Source organism: Esox lucius, chromosome 21, assembly GCF_011004845.1.
Source record: "Esox lucius isolate fEsoLuc1 chromosome 21, fEsoLuc1.pri, whole genome shotgun sequence".
In the NCBI taxonomy this organism is placed as follows: Eukaryota; Metazoa; Chordata; class Actinopteri; order Esociformes; family Esocidae; genus Esox; species Esox lucius.
In genome coordinates, this window is record NC_047589.1 from 23931370 (window position 1) to 23948879 (window position 17510).

The window sequence follows — 17510 nt, forward strand, 5'->3', positions numbered from 1 at the left end:
TTGTTATATACACTGATCAGCCATAACATTATGACCACTGACAGGTGAAATGAATAACACTGACACACTGATCAGCCATAACATTATGACCACTGACAGGTGAAGTGAATAACACTGACACACTGATCAGCCATAACATTATGACCACTGACAGGTGAAGTGAATAACACTGACACACTGATCAGCCATAACATTATGACCACTGACAGGTGAAGTGAATAACACTGATACACCCATCAGCCATAACATTATGACCACTGACAGGTGAAGTGAATAACACTGATACACCGATCAGCCATAACATTATGACCACTGACAGGTGAAGTGAATAACACTGACACACCGATCAGCCATAACATTATGACCACTGACAGGTGAAGTGAATAACACTGACACACCGATCAGCCATAACATTATGACCACTGACAGGTGAAGTGAATAACACTGACACACTGATCAGCCATAACATTATGACCACTGACAGGTGAAGTGAATAACACTGACACACCCATCAGCCATAACATTATGACCACTGACAGGTGAAGTGAATAACACTGACACACTGATCAGCCATAACATTATGACCACTGACAGGTGAAGTGAATAACACTGACACACTGATCAGCCATAACATTATGACCACTGACAGGTGAAGTGAATAACACTGACACACACATCAGCCATAACATTATGACCACCGACAGGTGAAGTGAATAACACTGACACACTGATCAGCCATAACATTATGACCACTGACAGGTGAAGTGAATAACACTGACACACTGATCAGCCATAACATTATGACCACTGACAGGTGAAGTGAATAACACTGACACACCGATCAGCCATAACATTATGACCACTGACAGGTGAAGTGAATAACACAATCTTGTCATCATGGCACCTGTCGGTGGCTTGGTCTGATGAATCATGTTTCCTTTCACATCACGTGGATGGCCGGGTGCGTGTGCGTCGCTTACCTGGGGGACAGATTGCACCAGGATGCACTATAGCAGTGTTTCTTAATCCTTGGGGACCCAAAGGGGTGCACATTTTTGTTTTTGCCAGATTCAAATTAAAAGACTTGATGATAGGTTGATTATGTCAATCAAGTGTGTAAGTGGCAGGGCAACAGTTGAAACGCGTGTGTGTGCTAGGGCAAAAACAAAAACCCGTGGGTCCCGAGGACCAGGATTAAGAAACACTGCACTATGGGAAGAAGGCAAGCCACCAGAGGCATTGTGATGCTTTGGGCAATGTTCTGCTGGGACACCTTGGGTCCTGCCATTAATGTGGATGTTACTTTGGCACGTACCACCTACCTGAGCATTGTTACAGACCGTGTGCACCTTTTCACGACAACAGTATTCCCTGAAGGCATTGGCCTCTTTCAGCAGGATAATGTGCCCTGCCACAAAGCAAACATTTCAGGAATGGTTTGAGGAACACAACAACCAGTTCAAGGTGTTGACTTGGCCTCCAAATTCCCCAGATCTCAGTCCAATCAAGCATCTGTGGGATGGGCTTGGTCAAACAGTTCCGATCCATGGAGGCCCCACCTCAAAACTTACCGGACTTAAAGGATCTGCTGCTAACGTCTTGGTGCCAAATACCACAGCACACCTTCAGAGGTCTAGTGGAGTCCATGCCTCGACGGGTCAGGGCTGTTTTGGCGGCAAATGAGGGACCTACACAGTATTATGCAGATGGTCATAATGTAATGGCTGATCAGTGTAGATGGAAGAGGCTTTTTTTTGTTGGTTCATCAGTTCCACAATTGTCTTACCCACAGCCCACTCCATTTCCCATCCCACCCTCCCCATACAACTTCCCCACCCTATCACTCTTCGTCCATTATACTTAACCTCTGCACTCTCCCTCCCTCCCTCCCTCCCTCCATCTCCCTAATACTCAGGCTCTCCTTCCCAATACCTAACCTCTACACCATGTCTCTCTCCTTCATCCTCCCCATGCAGGAGTGGGCTTACGATGAGGAACATGAGTTGATTCTCGCCGGCCTGCTGTGCCTGGACATGTCAGAGATCCGCTCTTCGGACCCGCCACGCCTTATGAAGTGTCACGGCTCTGGAGGGTCCCAACAGTGGACCTTGGGGGTGAGTTTACCAGCCCCTTGCTCCCCCTCTCAGCCCCATGTCCATTTAGAAAACAGGCAGCTGGGACTACACTAATGAACACTCGCGCCACCAGACCAGTGCAGTGTGATTACGGTTCCCTGGTACTGTCCCCCATACCGGCTTGTACGTCTGGTGACATAAGGCATCATGGGTTGTTGGACCCCCTTCTATTTTACCACTGTCAGTTGGCACTCGTCTCCTGTATAAGGTGACAGATAAGGTAATGTGTTGCTGCTGCCGGTGACACGACTACCTAGTAAGCAGTAGATGATTCATGTATAGTCTCCAGTACCTCAACTCTCTCTCTCTCTCTCCCTCCCTCCATGGTACATGTAACCCTGTCTTCCTTGGACTCTGCTCCAGAAGAGCAACCGCTTGTATCAGGTCTCCGTGGGCCAATGCCTGGCTGTGGTCGAGCCGGTCAACACCAAGGGATACGTTTCCATGGCCATCTGCAACGGTTCCCAGTCACAACAGTGGCAGTTGGAAGGCTGACATTGATAAGTCAAGACTAACCACATACCGGACACTGAGCGAAGTCACCCCCCTTTGGGTCCGGGTATGACTGCTGTGACCCCCAGCAAGAGGGAAGGAACTAAAGATTACACCAGTTAAAGAGATTTCTTTAAGACTTGGAGAACAAATGCTTTTTGGTCTTTGGAACTGGTTCTGCCCCCCAACCCCAGGAGTGCTCTAATGATGGAGTCACTAACTTATACAAGGTGTGTGTTATATACTGTAGTTTCAACCCAATCCAACTGACTGCCCCTGAGAACAATTTATTCCTTCGGTGTTTTAGAGAATCATTTTACAAACGCAATGCAAGAGAGAATTGTTTTTAAATTTACAATGTATTAATTGTATCAAATTTGCACAAAACTCTTGCATTAGAGACAAATCAACTTCTAATTCTGTACAGTCTGGGAAAAGTTAATATTGGACTGCCAGTATTGACACTGGTTTGTGTTTTAAAATATTTTATTCTGGACATATTACAATCTGATACTAATTGCTATGAAGTATAACAGTACTGCGGTGTTTTATTTTGTTGTTTTGGGAATAACTGTCAAGCAATGTTTTGATCACTGGAGTTTGGTTGGTGAGGTAGTGTCTTTCATACCCTTGAACTGTAAAAGGCAACTTTGAAACTGTCAATCAGCTACATTGGCTGTGTGATCGATATGTTGTACAGTCTATGGAAATCATGTTAAAAAAATTGAAATGCGCAACACAGGGATAGTTTTAGAATTTCCTACAGGATGTTTTCAAGTGTAATACCTTAAGTATACTGTGCAGTTATTTTTCCAGTAAGGCAACCAAATAAATGTTTAATTATGAACGTCTGTTTTGACAAATTTGCAATTTAGTGTTTGTTGGGTCACACACGTATTTCTGTCCTTGTGGGGACCTAACCCTGACCCAGATTGCCTAGCTCTGAATCTAAAATGTATCCTTGAGGGGACCAGCAACATGTTTTAATACCCTTGTGAGGAATTCTGGTCCAAATTCAATTTGTGAAATAAAAACAAAAAAACACTCAGATAAAGGACAGGGCAGATGTAAGATGTAAAATATTTTATTTTGTAAATGATCCTAAATCTGATTCCACAAACTCCAAAACCCATCTCACTCGGTATACTTCAAAAAGGCTTCATTTTTTAAACATTAGATACTACTATACAGAACAAAGAAAAGAGACAAATACTGTTAAGAGGTCTGAATATTGTACAAGAGGAAATATTCAAGAAACAAATTTCATTACAACCATTAAGTAAAATTATATACAACTGATTCTTTTGAAAGTTAAAAAAAAATGCCTCATGCCATGTACTGCTTATTACAATGCGACTGAATATACCAATTTTTGTACAGTCCACTTAAGTTGTGCACACAAATGAAAACTTCATTTTGAACTGGTCACCAAAATGCCAGTACCAGATTCCGATTTCCATGGAGGGAACAGAAGTCCAACACATCATGCCATATTGTTTATTTCAACTGTCCAGCACTACACAGCATGTTTCTTCTTAAAAAGAAATGTAAACAAAACACAAATCATTATTTTATGTCAACTGAGTATCCTGCAAATTCTAAGTGAAAGGCATTTTTTCTCTCCAAACACCGATGTGTCTGAACGTTAATTATCAGCATGAGGTGAATCTCAGAGACTATTGTATACATGCGGTTAAACAATAGTGAGTGTGTGTGGTTTCCAACCTAAATTTAAAGTTCTCTAAGTCTACGTTCACATCTGATCACCTAAAGGTTAAGATGTCACAATCGTCTCAGTGTGATTGGTGCTCTCTGCAGTTATTTGATTGCGCGTTATCAATGCAAAATTGTCAAGGAAAAGTAAAGAAACAAATAGCGTATTCAAGTGGTCAGAAATTGAGACAGCGCAACTACATTCTAAATACAACAAAAATACTCTGGATTTTTTTTTTTTTTTACACATTCTGTACAATTTTATACAGCACAAACTCTCAATGATAGAATGCCATCCTTAAATACTTTGTCGAAAAAAACAAAACAAGAATCATCTATTATGAAGTTAAGGTCTCATTTGGTCAATTATTTACTTAATTTTTGTTATTTTACACTTTGTATAAAGTAACACGTTCTGATCAGACTGAACCTGGGCAGCAGCTATTTTTTAAAATAGCTTCATTTGATAATAAATACAAAAATTCTTATTCGACATATAAATCAAAAACAAAAGGAAAAACAAACTGACTCATGGAATCAAGTATTTGACAATTTATTTTTTGTGCAATATTCCCTTAGCTTTATCCCTAAGGAAGTCTTCTCTGTACATTCCTTGTTCAGTGCTGTCTACATTTCCGTAACTATATATATGTATATATTTCTTAATCCAGAGGACCTGCCTCTCAATAACTAAATAAGGCGGTGGCCAGCACAAAACTCCTGGTCAACTGGCGAATTCAACCCCAGAACACCCATCCCCATCTCCCTGACCCATTTACCCACTACCCTATACTCTCACTCGATAAACAAAAATCCACCTGCACTCGTTTTGCCAAGTAAAAGACTTGGCTCACAGCCTCGTATAAAGAATTGTCTTTGTGCCTTTGAATACACCTTCCATCCTTTGTCTTCTCTAACAGTTCTGCGGTCAGTCTTGCCCTGATAAGTTATTTCTCTTTTTGAGTAATACAAAGTTTTCCAGCTTATGAACCAGTGAGCCTATAAAAAGGTAACAGGGAATGCACGTGTGCGCTGCGCCTGGAATTTGAAAGTGTTGTTGCCAGTCTCTCGCCACAAATCCATCCCGATATTAGTTCATCCATTTCCGGCAGTTAACCGCACCACAGTGACAAGGGATCTTATGCTGGTCATCCTCCAGGTCGAATTTGTAGTCATAGCACAGCTAAGCGTGAGAGAAAAACCAGTTCAGCTCAACTCAGTTCTGTCTTCAAGGAATTTACTAAACCTTATGTGCTTTACTTCAGTGACAACTGTACATGCATGACCAAACACACGACAACAAGGCTTAGTCACAATGTCAATGGTAGCTAAAAGCTACAGGGCCTTGGTGTTACCAGTGTCTACCCCAATAATAAGGCATAGCTTCTGGAAGGCGGCTGGTCTTACCTCCTCCCCTCTCTGGATATTGCGGCAGGAACTGATGACGATCTTATGGCCTCTTTCCAAGCACACAACCTCTGCGATGCAGTTGGGGGCACAGGAGTGATTGATGTATCTGGGGACGACAGCAAGGGTAAACTTTACTACACGACTGGATTTACTCTTTTGTTTCCTCGTTCACTTGTATACTGCATTGCAGTTGTGTGTCGGTGGGGTAGAATTGTGTTATGAACACAGAATGTCATACCTGGCTGGTCCGCCGGTGATGGTGGCGTCCACAACGTGCTCACTGTCCAGGCGGAACATGTACACCCCACGGTTCTACACCACAGCAAGACGATCAAATATGTAACATACAAAGTCGCCACTCTAATTTTGCCCCCACAATGAAAACGGGGGAGTATGACTCGTTCCCCTTCCATAGGTAATTGCATTAGGTCACACAGTATACAGTATGAACTGTTCCCATTTTGACTGACCTCGGTTGTAATGATGTGTTTCGAGAGATCTGGTACGTAGAAAATGACACTGATTGGGCCAAGATAAAAGCTATTGAAAACTACTGAAATTTGGTCATCACAGGCAATATCTAAAATATTAATTGCTGCCCGGTTTGGGGATTTTAAAAGTGCGAATTTGATGCAGATTTATATCATCTTGGTATTTTGTCTTAACTCTTACATGTAAATCTACCCTTTTGAGAGAACCTGGGGCGACCACTGAAGATGCCCAACAGTGAGAGACTTCCCATGATTTTCCATACTCACCTGGGATTCATACATCTTCTCCATCCGGTTGGCAACCTCGCTGCGAATGAGTGTACCGATGTACTCGATCACCATGGTGTGGGACTCGATGTCCCTAGCGGCATACAGACCTAACCCCTGCCAGCACAGTCAGGGTCAACACCGCAATCACTCCCATTTAAAAGCCAAACCATCGAATATTCTATTGTATTACGCCATTCACTCATAAACAACTGGGAAGTTGTAATTATTCAATAAACAACCAGAGCAACTAGCGAAATGTAACACCTGTGCACCAAACATCAATGCTCATTAAATACTAAGTTACACAGTGTTTTATAATCTGCAGCAGGGAGGTGTAGACACAGGCCTGGCGCAGAGTGGCAGAGGTGCCCACCTGAATGCGGGAGCGAGCCAGGTACACGTTGCTCTTCCACTCCGCCTTCATCCGTCTGTACTGGAAGGGAACCGATGCAAACTGCTTGGGGATCACCTCTTCTGGTGCCTCCATCTGGCCCACACTGCCAAGCATCTGCATAGACTTGGAGGAGGAGCCACTGGTGCTGGTCAACGTGTGTGGCCTACAGTGGATCAACATGGGGAGTCAAACACAAAGCTCCAAACAAGGAACTGGCAGGAGTCTTTCAGGTTGGGTCTAAGAACAGCTCTTAGCCACGGTATATTGGCCAAACACCACACCCCCACGTCCCTTGTGCATTATCATAGCATTAAATAATCACACAAGTTTGACTGAAAACAAACGACAGTGAACAATGACTACTTCAAAACAACAGGATTTGAGGAAAGCACCTTATTTTGTTACTGTGCTGCCCACTGACATGAACAAACGATTGCACAAAGCCTGTTCTGAGGTATGAGAAACATACAGGTACAAAGACACAGAGACAAAGCGGATGGAACAAAGGCATCGTTACAAAGGGCAAAAGTGGTCAACAGAAACAAAAAGTGTCGGGAACTTAAAAGGGTAAAATCATACGGAATACCTTAACACAAACCTCTTGACGTGGGTGCTGGCCTTGGGCTCCGAGCGCGCACTGCCAGTTGGATTGATGGCCAAAGGGAGCTCCATGAGAGGGTTCCGTCCGTAGCGAAAAGTATACCGGTCACAGGCTTCCACTCCAGGGAGCTGGGGGACAACACACACCCACAAATCTTATCGTTCTCCACACTAACAAACGAGCCTCCGAGTGAACGTGGGATCTAAAATCATTACGAGCAGCCATCAAATGTTAGTCCTAATTGAAAGACTTAATAGCACACTTCAGATTTCCATTATTGTGGGTAATTGGATTTATTAAACAGTTTTTCAAAGAATTCATTAAATAAGTCTATTTTAACTTTAGATTGATGAAGTGCTGTGATAATCAAATCAAATAACTTATGCAGAACCTTTCGTCAAAGTGCTTGACAGAGTACCTATGGAAAGCTTTTTCCTTTAAAGCTTTTAATGGAGTTGAAGCATTTTTTTTTTTATTGGAGTTTCAAACAAAAGTGTTTTGTGATTTGCTCAAACCAATGCCCCTGGAGAACATTTAAAAGTACAAACCAAACTGGGCTAGCTATACACCCACTCAAAACATTCAACTCACTCAGACTTTTAGTCATACTCTTATTGCTATTTAGGAGCTTACGGATTCCATGATCCTGGTGACGGCTGAGGCGGTGAAACCAAACAGGTCCTCTCCCTTCAGGTAAACAGGGAACAGTTTCAGAGTACCAGACTCATTGCGTCGCTCAGCCACAGGCTCCAGAATCTTGTCCCAGACACCTACAACACAGACAGATATCCCTGGGTCAGGTCAACTGGTTCAACCACACCCCAGTGGTTGTCGGTGCACCTCGTCCTCTTACCTTTGGGCGAGGCACCGGTGAGAACCAGGTCATCGCATCCCTGCTCGATCACCCGCACCACGAACTCTGGCCGGCCGTCCTTCTCCTCAACCCGGCACAGGTAGCGGCAACGGCGGTTGCTATGACGCATGCTCCAGTAGATGCGCGACGCCTGGTAGCCCACAGGGAAGATGGCGTTGGCCGAGTGGAATGCGGACATCTGTTGGGGCAGCAGCTGACCTACAGTGTGGAACACAAGGCTGCCCACGCGGAAGGTGTGCCGGCGCTCGCCGCGCTGCACAATGCTGGCCACCTGGCGCGCTTCGTCCCGCTGCACGTAGACGCGGCGGAACACGGCGAAGCAGCGCAGCTCGTGGTCGTGATGGGACGAGGAGGGCACCGCTGCCCGTTCGCCGGCCCTCCCGTCTCCGGCGCCTACGGCCCGGGGCCGGTGCAGATGGCACAGCATGGTCTTGTCCTTGAAGAAAGTGCACTGGGCCTTCAGAGCACACGTGAAGTGGTAGGCGTTGGTGCAGCGCAGCCGGTGACAGCCACTGGTGGCGCCCGTCCGCTGGCAGTAGGCACAGCGCACTGCCATGCCGCGCCGGAGCGCCAGCTCCACGTTGATCAGGGCGCCGGCCTGCGTCTCGTAGACCTCCGATGACCACAGGGCACAGTTGAGGTGAACCCACAAGTCCAGGTCCAGATTGAGGAGTCGTGCGGGCCCGTCCGTCACGCCATCGCCCTCTTCGTGGCAAAAGCAGCACCGCCGCAGGTCTCGGGTCAGAAGGTCGGGACGCAGGGAGGCGCCCAGCTTCCTCAGCAGCTCGTCCACCTCATCCTCTCCGGGCAGAGAGGACAGCAGGGCGCCTCTGGTGGGGACCATGACGTGCACGCTCCATCTGCGCCAGCGTAGGCCCTTCCACCGCTTGTGGTGACGGGACATCAGGTCGTCACCTTCCCCACTGGCTGAGGTGACCGCCCGGGGCCTTGGCTTGAGCTTCACAGTCACCCTCAGGGGGTCCGGCCTGGCCTCGCCCTTGTCCGTCTCCATTGGGAAGGAGATGGAAGGGGGACTGGAGGGGGGGGACTGTTTGGGTTGAAGCTGGGCCAGGCAGTGGACGTCCAGTGTTGACATGTTGTTGCTGTATTGGTGGAGCACCTTGGATGGGCACCCTTGGACCGAGGACTCAGACAAGACAGGAGACACGTTTGGCTGTGAAAGAGATTTAACTTATTAGGAATTCAACGTAACATCTTCTCAAATTCCTTTCACCGATGGACTTTGGTTTTCCCAAACCTTTTCAGCTTTGGCCGCTGTTAGACCATGTTAGAATATTACAGCTAATTCTATTCTAATTTTCTTCGAAGATATAATCAGGGAATTGTTATGCTGTAGTGGATGAAGATCGTGTGAGAGCGGGGAGTTTGTTACAACCGAAATAATTCAGATTTGAACCCACAGTGCTGCAATACACAGGCACCAAAAGCAGCGTAGATCACTAGACCAACCTTTCCAACCTGCTTTTTGGCCTGCACTTAAATGAATACATAAACCCCTACGTCCTTCATGACATCTACAGTACTGCTTATTCTAACAACAACCCCATCTTGTCGGTCTCCATTCAGTACAGATGTGAGGTTCTCTCAAAGAGTAGAGGAGAGTCAACAGTCATGGGTGGAGTACAGTTCATTTTTACACACCTTACTGTCTGTGACTTTGGGTGGTTTGGCGGCGGCGTGGAGAACGAAACAGTTGTGGCTACAGAAGACCATACTGCCCTCTGTCCGGCTCTGTCCGTCCTATGGAAAACACCATTGTTCAGTGGGCACAAAAGTCTTCGGAACTGAGAGTTAAAACTAATCTTGTTCAATATAAAACGCACACAATGAAAGAAAAACAAACATTGTTGTGCCATGAAATGAAATAGCTTTGGCAGTGTGAAGTTCACATTCACTCTCGCTAGAAAATGCTCAATTCTTATGACTATTCCAATTAGTAATTTATTAGATACTAGTAAGCTTATTACTGGCCAAAGAAGCTTTTAAAACAGTCAGTGGCAAAAAGCCATACAGATGCTATTTGTGGTGGAGGTAAACTTAATAAGAAACGTCAGTTCAACATAATGTTTAATGGTGTCTAGCGAAAAATCCCAACTTGGCGCGATGTTAATGCGTGACAACATGATCTAATGTCGAAACACTATACTGACACAACAAACGTAAAGCTCTGTGGTGTAGTGGTAAAAGACACTGCCTCTCGCTTGGGAACTCCGGTTCGAATCCAGTAACAGCAACAACGTCCATAACTTCTAATTGCTAGCCAGCTGAACTAGGCTTGCCTGGTTGTGCTCTTTATTTCCCCTTTTGCACAACTTTCTGGCATGTCAACTCAGGTCACAGAAGGGACTGATTTGTCTGAACGTGCACGAGGCACGCACACCGCCTAGACACAAGCACAACCTCGAGACAGTGGTGTGGGGTGGGGTAAAGAGTGACAGTAATGAGGTGACAACCAATTGCCCCACCCTCTTCGGGCACGCTAGGCTAATCCGCGAGGAGGACAACAACGTTAACTCCTGATTTAAACAGCATTGCATTTACGTGCTCGTTCCACTTGTTCTACTCGGGCCCTCTTAACTCATCCCTTGGTAAATAAAAAGTGTCACAGCAGCAGTACCTCTGGGCTTTGCCAGTCAACCCTGGTAGTTGTTGTGGGGCGGATCATTAATTCCCCAAAGGCGATTCTGATTAGCATAACAGGCAACCGTTTTTACATGCTGGGCCACGTGGGCACCACCCAAGGGAGGGCTCAGGGCATATTAGTCATCAAAGTATACCTAGACCTAAAGCTCATCAAATAGGTGCTACACAGGTAAATAAGGGCTAACGTCAAACAGTAAATGGTGAGATGGTAACAAGAAGTATTAATGGAAAACAGTCAATCCCAAAGGCAAGGAGGGGAGGCTGATGCATTCATCCAGACACTAACCTCATTTAGTCCCTGTGGTGGGGTTAATTCAGTCTTGATTAATATTCCATTCCCTACCAACAACCAAACTTTACATTTTCTGTTATAATCAATTACCTCAGGCTTTACGCAATTCAAATTACTTAACATGTACAAATGGACTAACATTGCGCGTTTAAGTTGAGCAAAAAATGACGCCGGGCTTACCCGCTTGCTGCACTTGGTGGTCTTGTGGACTCCATTTCCCAGAACCACCACCTTGCAGTGGCTGCACCACTGGGGTTTGGGCCCATCTCCTCTCACAGCCTGACCTAAAACACAAACCAGTCAAGTTGACTATCAACATCGCAGAACAGCGGAGAATGTATCAACGCACGAAACATTCGAATGAAAACACATCATTGGAAGACACAAAATAGAAGGAGACCGGCTGCTGCCACAATTATTAAAACACCAGGCCTGACATTTTTATAAAATGTTTGAAGCCAAAGAGCTAACAGGGGAGCTAAAAGGTTAATATCTCTCACATCTAAGAAATGATCATTAGAAGTTACATAGGACTACCCTCTGAGAGCAGCGAAGACCTCTGACTCACACAGACTGTTCCCATGGTCAGCTCTTCATTCAAAATCTTTTAGAAACAATTATTGCCTTTGTAGAGTAATAGGAACACCGCCTAAAGACAGTGCTTATTTGCCTGTCATTTACTAAGCTGAAAGCGATTTACTAGAATATAGAGGAATTGCCAAAATAAAGGAAACACTTGAGTAAATGATCAATATGAATTATACTGAAAGCCGTAATTATTTTATCTACCATGGTTATAATTGGAGATCTCAGTGACCCTGAAAGAGCAGTTATTGTTGGGGAACATTTGGCAGGAGCTTCAGGGACTTGTTTTACAATTTGTCATGTCTCTCTCAGTAACCACATCACATTGCAACCCAATTAAAACACTTAGAGGCTCTGGAGTGACGCCCGATTCCATGTTTCACATCATCAACACACCATAATTATGGAATTTCTTCTGACAGATGTGTGTTGCACGTCTCTTAGTTCCAGACACACCAGAAACTATGCTGACATGTGTTGAAGCTTTTCTTATGGTGGACAAACACATTATTACTAGGATAGAATTCTTTTATATATTGCAACTATAAAAATCATAAACATTTAAGTTTAGTTTTGAAAGTTAAAATATGCCAGTTTATTTGTATGCCAGTGTGTTGTTGTTGATAACATGACACACAGGCTACGTTTAACACATGAAAGTCCAAAATACTCATATTTGAAAAATAAGTGTTAATTACTCTGACGCCCAGAAAGTCGTGACTACTTGAACAACCGGGTGAGCAGGAATCAGCCAGTGTCCAACAGGATGATCAGGAGGGATCAGCCAATGAAGTGGGAGGTCCCACCCAACTGACTACATTAAAATGGCAAATGCCTTTACTGGCAATGCCCATAGCACAACAACTCCCATGTAAGTTCACTAACCACCCTCGCTTGTACCTACACCTAAAGGCTAAAGCACCAACGCTAGAAGTTGGGAAACACATGTGTTAATAATCAGCTGATTTCCTGATGTCTTGTAGAATGGATTGTAGGCAGGGTGTTATTTTCTTTGAACATTCATTTGGTCACTACAAAAAAGTGTAATACCCTGTAAGACACAAAGGCTAATTGAACTTCTCAATAACGCCCTTAAACTGTAAAAGCCAAGAAGACATTTTCTATGGACCAATAAAAAATTATCAAGTTATTTGGCAATGAACATCAGTGCTGTATTTACCGACTGCCAAATTAAGCCTTGTACTGAAAAATAACACTTTTGCAGTACAATGAATTAATGAGGACATTGAATAACTTTGGGAGGTTTCGTTGCAGCATTTGGAGGCCTTCATCATGAAAACCAGGTGTCCAGTGTTCATCCCACCGGCCAAAAAACTGGGTCTTCCAGCAGGACAATGACCACAAACGCACAACGAAAAACGCCCCGGAACGGTTCCTCTGGCCACTCCAGGAGAAACATCCTGAAAAGGCTTGTGGAGAGCCTATGTCCGAATCACATTCAGAACTCACAGTGAGCTGAAAACAGCAGATGGTGAAGCACATGCCTCAAACCTTGAAGACTTGAAGAAAACTGGTCCAGTTAAATCACAGCAAGTTGCAGCAAACTCACTGGTGGATGCAATGAGCACCTTCTGTAGTGATCTTGGCCAGAGGCCGTGCCAAAGTGTTAGCTCGGGGGGCCCGTTTATTATTTTTGACCACATCACCTTAAGTGTGAATGGAGTGAGAGAGATTGTTGATAACTAGTTACGGCTGTGCTCCCACCACGGCCACGTGGGCCTGTAACCTAATACCTTTCTTCTACATCAGTTGTGTAAGTCCTCAGTGGGACTGCAGGTGTATACTGACCGACAGCTGGGGGGGCGGCGACAGGCTGTGGCTGCTGGCTCGTCCCGGGATGGGTGGGCGGTCCCGGAGGTCTCAGGAATCTCATGGAGGCGGGGTTCTGGTGATGGGGGAACATGGCCGCGTGGCGGGGGTCCATGCCCTGGGTCTGAGGCACCTTAAGCCCAGCCAGCAGAGCCAGGGAGCTGCGCTCAGGGCCGCGGCTCAACTCGTATCGGCCGGGGATGGTCACGCCCAGCAGGTTGGCCACCGCTGACATCACACCATTGATATTCTGCAAGTCCCAAGGAGTGAGACGAGTTCAGAACCGGTTTTGGTCGACAACAGCCTATGCCATAAATTGGACTATTATGAAAAAATCATAGGCTTGGATATATTGTCTGGCTTGGATATATTGTTGTAGATTTTACATACTTTTTTTATTTTTATCTATTCTCAATATATTTCCAGTATAAACAAGATCTTGTGTAAACTTAGGTGCACAACATGAAATAAACCCTACTACAATAATATAACTAAGTTGTTTAGGTGTGTGGCCACTCACCTCTGCTGCGACTGGGTTCAAGGTGATGGCTATGGACACCAGGCCGGCCTTGGAGCAGGAGGTGGGCTGTCCGAACTGGGACCCGAAGAAGGAGCTTGAGGGCTCACTTTTGACCTCGCGCTTTATCTCAGTCCCTGAGGGGAAACAACCAGACCACTAAATATTGCTAAGAAACTAAGACTAATCACCAGTTTAAATACTTATAAAACTCTGGCATAAAAATGACCCCAAAAAAACATTCAGATACACTCAGCTACCTACTGGTTATCATGACTGACAATCACTTTAATAGGGCTTGACATTACTATGAAAATGTATTTATATTTGAAGACTGTTTCAGGCAGCAGTAAATTGTGTGTGCGTTTGCGTGATTCCCACCTTTCCCCCTGGCGCTAGGCAGCATGGGTATGACCGGGGAGGAGCAGGGTGATGGGGGCTCCTCTTTGACCTTTGACAGGTCGGGGTAGCGGCTGATTTCCACACTGACCACACTGTCAGGGGACGAGGACGGGATGAAGCTGTCGGGTGTGTCCCTGTCCACACAGTGGTCCTGGCCCCTGGGACAAGCACGCAGTCAGGGAAACTAGTTTAACCAGGTGTGTTCATGTTACCAGGCCAGAACTGCTTAGCAGTCTTTCATATTTATATTCGTGTTTCATATTACACTCATTACAGCAAATTACAATCATTACAGTTACAACAAGTTACTCGCTCAGGAGTTACATATGAGAGTTTATTCAAAATATCTGGGTTTATTAGTCCTCCTAGGGATCACCTGAGCTCTTCCTGGTTGTTGTGGGGCGGTGTGGGGAGCGAGGCAGGGACGTCCACTGTCTTTGGTCCTTGTGTGATGGCGTGGGCCAACAGGTCTTCCTCGGTCCGGAACGCTGTAGGCAGCTGCTTTGGTCCCAGACCTTTCATCACTATAGGGAGGAAGAAAAAGGCAAGTAGAATGTTGGTTCAATAACAAGCATCATTCCAACATTGGGAGAAAAAAAAATCCCTCTATGTTTACAAAAAGCCAGTAGGGATTGCATTTTATGCAACCTTGTACAGGGACATTTTTACCATTGTGTAGCATCAACTCTTCTTTTAACAATACTCGGTAAGAGCTTGGGTATTAAGACCAATTTCTGTAGTTTTGAAAAATAAATGTTTTCCCATTCTTGTTTGATATAGGATTTCAGCTGCTCAACAGTTCAGGGTCTCCTTTGTCATATTTTTCATTTTATAATGCACCAAATGTTTTCAGTGGGTGACAGGTCTGGACTGCAAGCAGGGCATTAATACCATCACCCCCATACCATCACAGATGCAGGCTTTTGAACTGTATACTGATAGCAAGATGGATGGTCCCACTCTTCTTTAGTCCGGAGGACGTGGTCTCCATGATTCCCAAAGGAAAACTTCACATTTTGATTAGTCAGACCACAGGACAGTTTTCCACTTCACTTCAGTCCATCTTAAATTAACTCAGGCCCAGAGAGGGCAGCAGCTGTTCTGGATCTTGTTTATTATGGATTCATATTAGCATGGTAGAGTTTTAACTTGCATTTCTGGATGCAGCGACACAGTGTTCCCAGACAATGGTTTTCAGAAGTGTTCCTGAGCCCATGCAGTGATGTCCACTATACCCAATCATGTTACTGACCTGTTGCCAATCAACCTAATTCACTGTGAGACGTTCCACCAGTTGTTTTTTTTATTAGCATTACACAACTTTCCAGTCTATTGTAGCCCCTTTCCCAGCTTTTTTGAAATGTGTTGCTGTCATCAAATTCAATGGGGGCATATTTTTTTTCAAGAAACAATAACATTTCTCAGTTGCAACATTTGATATGTTGTCTTTGTGCTAGTTTCTATTGAGTAGAGGGTTTAACTGATTCTAACATCATTGCATAATATTTGTATTTTTTTTACATTTTACACAGCGTCCCAACTTTTTTTTAAAACTTGGTTGTATTAAAGGGCAGGCAATCCTTAACATTTGTGGGCCAGAACGAGCACACATTCCGGCATTCCCACTCGATTGAGCATACAGGCGCTCAAGTTGCCTGCGCACAACAAGTCACGGCAGCCATTTCTGATTACTAAAGCCCCAAACGCAGACAGGGGTGACCAAACGCACCGCCTTCTGTGGGACACTTGGTCAAATCCAGGATCCGACACAGTAGGAGACTAAAACGTTACCGTCATGGCTTTCCAAGACAGCGGCTTTCCTGGCGAGCTCCTCGGCCGTGGCAAACCCATTGATGATCTTCTGCCTCACCACAGGGGGCGGTGTGGGGGGGAGTGATGCTGGAGGGGTGGGTGGGTTGCTCAAGTTGTTCTGCTACAAAACAGGACGTTACATAATTTTATTAGTGGATTACACAAACGAACAGTATGCAGCCATCACATTTTTTTCATGAACCTATTCTCTTTTCATCCATATTTTTGTGCTTCACACCTGGAAAGATGTGCACACACTGATTTTGAACTAAGAGCGAGCTCTCGTCACCTTGTAGATGAGCTGAGAGTAATAGTCCGATACGCCATCCAGCGATGCACTGCCAAAAGAGCCCGACAGCCTGCTGTCCCCGTTGAGCTGCCCACTGCCGTAGGGGGGGAAGTGGGCAAAGTTGACCCCCATTAGGGGCTCCATAAGAGGCAGCAGGGAGAGCTGCTAAGGGGGCGAAAACGAGGGAACGAGAGGAAGAAAGGGAGGGCTAGTTGATCGCATTTAGTCAAAATGTGTGCTCAATGGCTACATGAGCAGTCTACATACTTAAATCGACACATAATAGCCAATCAGCTATTCAACACTGCAGGTCAATGGTGTACATTGGGTGTGGCTAAATGACTAGTATATAAAACGAACCATAACAGGTACCTGTTTGAGCTGTGTCATCAGAGTGTCAGTACTGGAATAGCTAATCGGCCTCTCCTCTTCCTCTTTCTTCCTCCTCTTGTAACGTGACGGCAGCTTCTCCGTCCCATTTTTGGGCGTCCGCTTGTTGCGTTGCGGCTTCCTCTTGCCCTGCTCGGGCAGCAACGGTTCTTGGTGCTCTGTGCTTCCTGTCAGCTGACTGCGTGGGGGAGTCTGGTACGGTGTGAAAGTATGTTTATAATTGTACACTGACACAATTTTATACAAATCACTTACTGTTTCATGTTGTTTTCATTTTAATGCCTCCTATTTTGTATTTATTTTTACAATCATGTTACATTATGTTTATATGTAAATAGAGAGATGACTG

The 17510-nt window shown here is 45.1% G+C and overlaps 2 protein-coding genes across 16 annotated transcripts in view; one reads left to right on the top strand and one right to left on the bottom strand.

Annotated features, from left to right (window-relative positions):
- galnt11 (UDP-N-acetyl-alpha-D-galactosamine:polypeptide N-acetylgalactosaminyltransferase 11 (GalNAc-T11)) overlaps positions 1 to 3478 on the top strand; it is a 34877-nt gene extending 31399 nt beyond the window's left edge. For 3 of the 4 annotated variants that reach the window (XM_020041762.3, XM_010885816.4, XM_010885815.5), the window contains 2 exons: positions 1977 to 2114; positions 2499 to 3478. In XM_020041762.3, coding sequence (XP_019897321.1) covers positions 1977 to 2114; positions 2499 to 2630 — 270 coding nt within the window. In that variant the 3' untranslated portion in view covers positions 2631 to 3478. The remainder of the gene's footprint in view (positions 1 to 1976; positions 2115 to 2498) is intronic. The other variant, XM_020041761.3, reaches the window with a different exon arrangement.
- Positions 3479 to 3695: 217 nt separating this feature from the next.
- Positions 3696 to 17510, bottom strand: part of kmt2ca (lysine (K)-specific methyltransferase 2Ca) — a 147873-nt gene continuing 134058 nt past the window's right edge. For 9 of the 12 annotated variants that reach the window (XM_029116184.2, XM_029116186.2, XM_029116188.2 and 6 more), the window contains 17 exons: positions 17144 to 17353; positions 16772 to 16936; positions 16462 to 16603; positions 15047 to 15194; positions 14650 to 14828; positions 14272 to 14405; positions 13731 to 14001; positions 11517 to 11620; positions 10043 to 10141; positions 8360 to 9554; positions 8140 to 8276; positions 7492 to 7634; positions 6885 to 7068; positions 6509 to 6625; positions 5989 to 6062; positions 5748 to 5856; positions 3696 to 5523 (listed from right to left, as the gene is read on the bottom strand). In XM_029116184.2, the coding sequence (XP_028972017.2) occupies positions 5431 to 5523; positions 5748 to 5856; positions 5989 to 6062; positions 6509 to 6625; positions 6885 to 7068; positions 7492 to 7634; positions 8140 to 8276; positions 8360 to 9554; positions 10043 to 10141; positions 11517 to 11620; positions 13731 to 14001; positions 14272 to 14405; positions 14650 to 14828; positions 15047 to 15194; positions 16462 to 16603; positions 16772 to 16936; positions 17144 to 17353 (3504 nt within the window). In that variant the 3' untranslated portion in view covers positions 3696 to 5430. The remainder of the gene's footprint in view (positions 5524 to 5747; positions 5857 to 5988; positions 6063 to 6508; positions 6626 to 6884; positions 7069 to 7491; positions 7635 to 8139; positions 8277 to 8359; positions 9555 to 10042; positions 10142 to 11516; positions 11621 to 13730; positions 14002 to 14271; positions 14406 to 14649; positions 14829 to 15046; positions 15195 to 16461; positions 16604 to 16771; positions 16937 to 17143; positions 17354 to 17510) is intronic. The other 3 variants (XM_029116190.2, XM_029116183.2, XM_029116182.2) reach the window with 2 other exon arrangements.